The sequence below is a fragment of the Camelina sativa genome, chromosome 15 (genome assembly GCF_000633955.1).
Source record: "Camelina sativa cultivar DH55 chromosome 15, Cs, whole genome shotgun sequence".
NCBI lineage: Eukaryota > Viridiplantae > Streptophyta > Magnoliopsida > Brassicales > Brassicaceae > Camelina > Camelina sativa.
This window is the reverse complement of record NC_025699.1, coordinates 1,367,070-1,373,722: the sequence shown is the minus strand read 5'-3', so window position 1 is coordinate 1,373,722 and position 6,653 is coordinate 1,367,070. Positions and strand designations below refer to the sequence as shown.

The window sequence follows — 6,653 nt, the reverse complement described above, 5'->3', positions numbered from 1 at the left end:
GAGGAGGAGTTCTCAACGCCTCCTTCTAGTCCGGTATTTCATGATGCGAAGTCTTCTTCTTCAGAGAACTCATCACCATCATGGATCTCATGGATGAGAAGTGGCAAATCAGGTGACAATGATAGTAACCGTTACAAAGACGAGGTTGACCCTTTCTCGATACCTTCAGATTACACATGGGTCGATTCAGCTGAGAAGAAACGTCGAATGAAAGCTAAGAAAGCTAAGAGCAAGAGGAAGAAACAGGCGGCAACAAAAGCCACTGCTGCTAGTGACTCGAGTACCCGTTCAAATCAAGTAGCCGAAGAATGATGAGTCCTGAGTAACCGAATCATTGCATTCTTCAGGTTTTGCTTTGGCTGGAATCAAAGATGTTCACTTTCTGAGCCATCATTGTGGCCCTGAGAAAAAAAGGGTTTTGGTAGTGTTGTTTATTGCTCTTGTAATGTCATGTTATTTCTGAAATTCCCTTAACAAAACATCTTTGTTCTCTCTTAATGATTGATTAATCCTCTTTTTCTTTTGTGGTTCGACTTTGGCTCTTCTTACTCCCCCAGCATTCCCTAACCGGGCACAATCCATATCTAAATCGAATTTTGGAGCCTGACGTTATCATAATTTTTCGGTTCAGGAGCTAAAGTGCGAAACGATTTCAATAATAAGCCATGAAAGTTTGAACTCCAATCATCTCCTCCATCCTTTCCTTTATAAATTGATCAGTATAAATTTTATTTTATCCTTCCCCATTGTGCAACAATATACAACAATTTTGAAGCTGAAACTAAGAAAAAAAAAAACTGTCTGCCTTCTTAGTCTTCACCAAATTCAGCTTTGATTAGGATTAACACAGCTTGTTTTCAATCCAACAAGCACTGATCCCAGACTAGATGAGCTCTACATGAAAGCTTATCCATATATATATTTGGCAGTTTTTAACTCTTCCAGTNATTTGAAGCCTGACATCAACATAACTTTTCGGTTCAGGAGCTAATGTGCAAAACGAATAATAAACCATGAAAGTTTGAACTCCAATCATCTCCTCCATCCTTTTCTTTATAAATTGATCAGTATAAATTTTATTTTCTCCTTTCCCCATTGTGCAATATACAACAATTTCGAAGCTGAAACTACGAAAGAAAAAACAACCATTTGTCTGCCTTCTTGGTCTTCACCAGTTTCAGCTTTGAGTAGGATTAATATAGCTTGTTTTCAATCCAACAAGCACTTGATCCCAGACTTACTGAGCTCTACATGAAAGCTTATCCATATATATATTTGGCAGTCTTTTAACTCTTCCGGTTCAGACTGTATCACGCTGCAGCGAACGGTGACACAACTCTCACAATTTGGCTTAAAACCAATAAATAGATCGGTCCTAAGTGTCATGAAACAGCCTCCTAATCTGATCCACGCTGGCCGGAATCAATGTCACCGGACATCGCTTGTACTGTGTCATTACCACAGAACACGGATATAAGCTTATACCGAGGTTGGGTTTTGGGAATATAGAGAAATGATTTGGAGAACTAACCTTTGTAACATACTTAAATACGCATGAGTAGCAGAAAACAAATCCAGAGACCGTGACAACTGATGGGTTTGCACGTTTTTGCAAGCACAACGCGCAGAGGGATCTGTTGGGAGGTAGAGGGATTCCTTCTTTGGCCATCTGTTATAAAAATAACCAAAAAGAACTTAGTTGACTGAGTGAAAGAAGTCTACATTCGTTTCAGTAATGCCTACGAATTGATTGATTACCGTTGGGGCTGGAGGAGGTGGAGGTGGAGGGTACACTGTTGGAGCTGATAATCTCTCTTCAGCTGATTGATACCACCATTCCATCATCTAAAAAACCCAAACACGAATATGAATGAGAGGTTTAGGTTCAACAAAATTATGGATCCGATGAAAAATATGCCTAGAGACAAATATATCAAAAGGATAGCAATTAGCTTTATGGCTTAAAGCTGTGGCTAGAGCATATAAAATCCAATCTATGTAATCTAAGCATTTCCAAAAGGAATCTCGTTCAGAATGTGCTGGAAGCTTTCAAGACAGTAAAATAAGAGAAGAACCATAAACTGGAAAAATTTGTGGATACTTACTTTAAAGATAAAAACTGCTGCAATCAGACCGGTTTGAGCGTAGTCAAGCACCGCATATGAGCAACTAAGAAGTGCCCCTTGTACGCTCTAATTCAATATTCAAAATAATACCATCAGACCTTGGATTACTAAAGAGTGAGCAGTAGTAAGAATCAGCCTATCGCATTCATTAGGTTACAGAAAGTTTAAGAAAACAGAAATCATACTTTTAACCATGGAGGACCACGAAGCCTCTCACGCTCATGATTTCGTATCTTTGAAATTCTTGAGGATGTGTCCATCTATCTTGGCATCAACGAGGAAAAGAGCAACACAAAAAGTGTGTTAGACATAACACATGTGGATTTAACACTTTGAAGGTTTTCTATAGGTCAGTTCATGATGGTATAACTTTCTGCAGCAAGATATATCGAGAAAACCAAACAGTGGAATATCAAGTATATCGTCCAACAAAGGCCAAGGGCCCTAATTCAATGGGAGCATAGTAAGATAATGGTGACACAAAATTTCAATCAGGAAGGAGGAAGTTAATACCAGTTCTTGTCCTGTAGCTCGACAAACTTGAATCCCAAGAGCTTGTAGTCCAAGAGAATAAAATCCAGTAGCATCCAGCAGATATAAGAGCTGGTAAGTGAACGATAATCCTGCACAGATCATCTAAGATAAGCTAACAACAAATCAATGTTACAGATGAAATAATAATCCCTATGTCAACGAAACGCAGTGATAACGTCTACTCTTCAGGATTTCTAGTGCCAATAGCCTGGATTCAATTCATACTGGGAAACCAAAAATTCATTCTTGATCAATGCACTATTCTCCAAAAAATGCAGCTCTAGGCATGAAGCTAAATAGGGTAAACTAAGAAGTGCTCCTAATTATGTAACAGAATCATCAGCTACTAGGCAGCCAGAAAAGCACATACTCTACTTTAATCCACAATTACCTTCACTTGATGCATGTATCCAAGGATAACAGACAGCTATAAACTTTTTTATTTTCGTAGCTAATTGTACTCGAACAGAAAGCTCTTCATTGCCACTAGGCTCTCTTGAAACAATTGATTCTTCACCTGTGAAGAAGTCAGTTTCATCAAATCCTTGATCCTCAGTTCCCCATAAACTTTCCCGGAGCCTCGCTTCCCTTTCTTTGTTATAGATTGCATTCAACTTAGACTTGAAGTACGGTAACACAACCTACAAAAGAAACTTGTTAGAAAGAATTACTAAGCTTAAAGGCAAAAAAAGCTTTATGCCTTCAACAGATAATACCCATTTACAAAGTATTGGATATAGGATAGAGTCAGTACCAGAAACACAACAGAAAGGATTCTTTGACGCTTCTCTAAACCGGAATGTTGAACTTCTTCGCTAGAATCCTTCCTAACACTATCTTTCCTCAATTTCAATCTCACTGATTTCCTCCTCAATCCATACAATGATTCAGCAAACGAAGCATCTGAAAACAACTCACAAAAACTAAACTTTATAAGCACAAATTCCAATACAGACCCTCCCCAACCCCAAAACAGTTTCGAGAAGCTAACCTGTGGTTCGTAAGCTGTGTCCTTCAAGAATAAGCATCAGAGCAGCAAAGAATTCATCTTCGTAGTCTAAAATCTTATGAAGGAACGATCGTCTCAAAGCAAAAACCTAGAAAAAGAAATCACACAAAACAATCTAAGAATCATACAACCAAATCACAATCCTCAGAAGAAGAAGTAGAGAAAGGGCATTATACGCCAAGGGAATAAGTGAGAGCGGCGCGAAGGCTAGCCGGAAGTTGCTGAGCTGCAGCCATCTCAAAGAAGGTGGGGCGTGTCCCTTCACCTCCCACCTGAAACAACATCTTCTTCTTCCTCCAATCCTCTTATCCCTCTCTTCTTCTAGTTACTGAGATAGTTTGATAAAGGCGAGACCTTTGTCTTTTTTGAGTGAGATTGAGACCTTTAGCTTCTTCAGAATTGCAGAAATTGAGAAAGAAGATAGAGAGAGAAGAGAACCATCAGAAACAAAAATGACGCATTTCGAGAGAAGCGTATTAATTACGTCATAATTAGCAAAGTCTTTTGCCACGTCATCTTAAATAGCTGACTCATCATCCGACAACAGTCCAACTCGACAGTGATTTGTCCACGTCATCTCTATTAAATCAGTTTTTTAAATAAAAATCAAATTCACATTTTAAATTTTCATTACTACAATTGGGAGAAATCATCAATGTTGTTCATTTTATTGCTGCTGTGAATTTCACATAAAGCATGAACAAAAAAGAACTTAGTTACATCTGCTGCAACATCTTTAGGTCAGTAAGTATCATAATTCATAACTTCCATTAGAGGTCTAATCTTCTCTAACCCGCTTCCTATTACTTCCAGAAGCAGATTCAGTTTGAGACATTGTGTTAGAACCACTCTGCAGTGTCTGAGTTATTGTTGATGGTTCTGAATTGGTTGCTTTATCAGGGAGGAAAACTTGTGAAGGCTTTTGTGGTGGAGCTGACGCTTCAGCTTCCGGCATTGATGATGACTCTTGTATCTTCTGTTGTTTCTCAATCATCATCTGAAGACACCGACCTTGTTCTTCCATTCGTAACTGCAGTGATCTTTGGATCTGCATTGTATTTAAGACCAATATCAGATCAACATCACCGGATAAAACCAAAAACTAAAGAATCAGACAGATGAAGAGGAAAGGACACTGTTCTGTTCCATATAAGCTTCTTATAGGCAGTTGTTATTATACCTCAAGTTGCTCGTGGAGTTGTTTTTGAACTTTCATCTGTAACCGTAGAGCTTCAGTAATTTCAATGCTCCTGAAGAAGAGGGACAAAAAAAGTATGTGAATAAACACATTCCTCGGTGTACATAGAGTAATTCTGACTAAAATTTTCCTTACGTCTTCAAGTCAAGAGATTTGATATCTTCAATGGTTTTCAAATTCTTCACTGGAGGTTCTTCTTCTGTTCATTAAGAAAAACAAAATTTAATGTAAAGAGGTGTTTCTTCACACAAAAATGTTTTAGATTCCATTGAAACTTTATAAGAAGTTTCCAGAGTATAATAATCAAAGGCTTTTGTAAAAAATTGAGAAGAGAGTTTGATCCTTAGATGAAAACAAATATATGAGTACCTTTATTTTCTGAAAGATCCGGCTTATACCTAGTAGTACTTCTGTATTTCTGGAGAAGTCAACAGTATAAAGATGGTTAAAATGAGAAATAAAAATGAGCTTAAGCATACATACTGGAAACTAATGGACACTACTAACCTGCAAATGGCTTTTGACATGATAAATGGTCAACCCGGGGCTATTCATAAGCTTCAAAACAGCCTTAGGGGTGGCTCCTGTAGTTTGCAAGTATAAGGCAAGAGAATAATAAGTTTTTTGAGCTAAATTCTGGAGACATAAAAAGAGAGAAAAGGGCTTACGCACGCTTACCACCACCGAGCTGATTGACAGCTTCGACAAATGCTTCATGAAGTTCTGGTGTCCAACGCATTCGTTGCTTAGATGTCATCGAACTAGCTGGTGAGTTTTTGGCATTAGAAGGATCCATTGTCATTGAACTAGCTGGTGAGTTTTTGGCATTAAAAGGATCCATTGTCATTGAACTAGCTGGTGAGTTTTTGGCATTAAAAGGATCCATTGATGGATCCACCTGATGCTGATTATTAAGCACTATCTCTTGCCTTACCATATCAGAAGAGGGTGTTGGTATCTGTAGGACATCATTAGAGCCAGTCTTAATAGCAGAATCATGAAGACAATACATTGCTGACAGAGGACCGCTAATGAATGATTGGACAAAGGAATAAGCATAGAGATTCATATATAGTTGAGAAAACGAACCTTTGAATCTAGATTGAGGGCATTAGAATCACCTAGAAGCTCTGACCATGGTTCAAGACCATCATCAGACATCAACTGGTCCGCCCAGTCTGGCCATTCGTTTTTTGAATGGACTTCCTTGGAAGAGACCATAGTTCTACTGCTCTCCGCTTGTGGAACCGGAACAGGAATGTCAAAGAAGCCCTGAAGCTGATCTAAAGACCAGGTCATATTTCTCTGCTCTTGAGGCTGATTGATCACTTGCAAAGATTGTGTATCAAAAGAACATTCCTGCCTCTGCCCTTCTTCAGAGACATGAGCAACAGTCGTTCTGCCTCTTGGCACTGTAGAAACGGGCGGCCGTGCCTGGGAGGAAGATGAAACATAGACACCATTGCAGAATCCGGAAGAAGATGAAAACGAATTCCCACCAGAACTGCCACCAGAGACCAGCGGAAATGCCTGACAGGGGACGGGGTTGTTATTCATCAGTTCCTGTCCTGATGAAACCCACAAAATGTTAGGAAAGTTACGGTGGTGTCTCTCTTCTAGAGTTGCAAAAGATGAAGACATAGCAGTTGGAAAACTATAATCCCTAGCAAGTGTCATTGAATAATAAGTGCAGTATTGAGAAGATAACTATAGATATCAGACTCTTAGCACAAAAGGGGCTATTTAGCTTAACAAGGAGCTTTACACAGAAGCAAATATGAGACTC

At 38.9% G+C, this 6,653-nt stretch overlaps 4 protein-coding genes across 6 annotated transcripts in view; 1 reads left to right on the top strand and 3 right to left on the bottom strand.

The window, feature by feature from the left end:
• The window catches only part of LOC104744551 (ankyrin repeat domain-containing protein 13C-B-like), a 4,260-nt gene extending 3,732 nt beyond the window's left edge, over nucleotides 1-528 (top strand). Inside the window, exon 3 of one of the 2 annotated variants that reach the window (XM_010465621.2) lies at nucleotides 4-528. In XM_010465621.2, the coding sequence (XP_010463923.1) occupies nucleotides 4-312 (309 nt within the window). In that variant the 3' untranslated portion in view covers nucleotides 313-528. The remainder of the gene's footprint in view (nucleotides 1-3) is intronic. The other variant, XM_010465622.2, reaches the window with a different exon arrangement.
• LOC104744550 (peroxisome biogenesis protein 12-like) lies at nucleotides 1,019-4,126 on the bottom strand. The gene is made up of 10 exons (XM_010465620.2): nucleotides 3,846-4,126; nucleotides 3,652-3,757; nucleotides 3,415-3,563; nucleotides 3,052-3,301; nucleotides 2,640-2,749; nucleotides 2,312-2,386; nucleotides 2,106-2,192; nucleotides 1,759-1,845; nucleotides 1,532-1,669; nucleotides 1,019-1,447 (listed from the first exon to the last, which is right to left on the bottom strand). The coding sequence occupies exons 1-10, from the start codon at nucleotides 3,951-3,953 to the stop codon at nucleotides 1,376-1,378; spliced, it is 1,182 nt and encodes a 393-aa protein (XP_010463922.1). The 5' UTR covers nucleotides 3,954-4,126; the 3' UTR covers nucleotides 1,019-1,375.
• LOC104744549 (myb family transcription factor PHL13-like) lies at nucleotides 4,319-6,639 on the bottom strand. Of its 2 annotated transcripts, none has more exons than XM_010465618.2 (7): nucleotides 5,957-6,639; nucleotides 5,540-5,825; nucleotides 5,375-5,451; nucleotides 5,237-5,285; nucleotides 5,003-5,066; nucleotides 4,850-4,919; nucleotides 4,319-4,717 (listed from the first exon to the last, which is right to left on the bottom strand). In XM_010465618.2, the coding sequence occupies exons 1-7, from the start codon at nucleotides 6,542-6,544 to the stop codon at nucleotides 4,448-4,450; spliced, it is 1,404 nt and encodes a 467-aa protein (XP_010463920.1). In that variant the 5' UTR covers nucleotides 6,545-6,639; the 3' UTR covers nucleotides 4,319-4,447. The 2 variants fall into 2 exon arrangements, with proteins under 2 accessions (XP_010463920.1, XP_010463921.1); XM_010465619.2 differs by having other exon boundaries at nucleotides 5,546-5,825.
• The window catches only part of LOC104748001 (myb family transcription factor PHL13), a 1,100-nt gene continuing 1,062 nt past the window's right edge, over nucleotides 6,616-6,653 (bottom strand). The window contains exon 3 of the mRNA XM_010469697.2: nucleotides 6,616-6,626. Within this exon, the coding sequence (XP_010467999.1) occupies nucleotides 6,616-6,626 (11 nt within the window). The remainder of the gene's footprint in view (nucleotides 6,627-6,653) is intronic.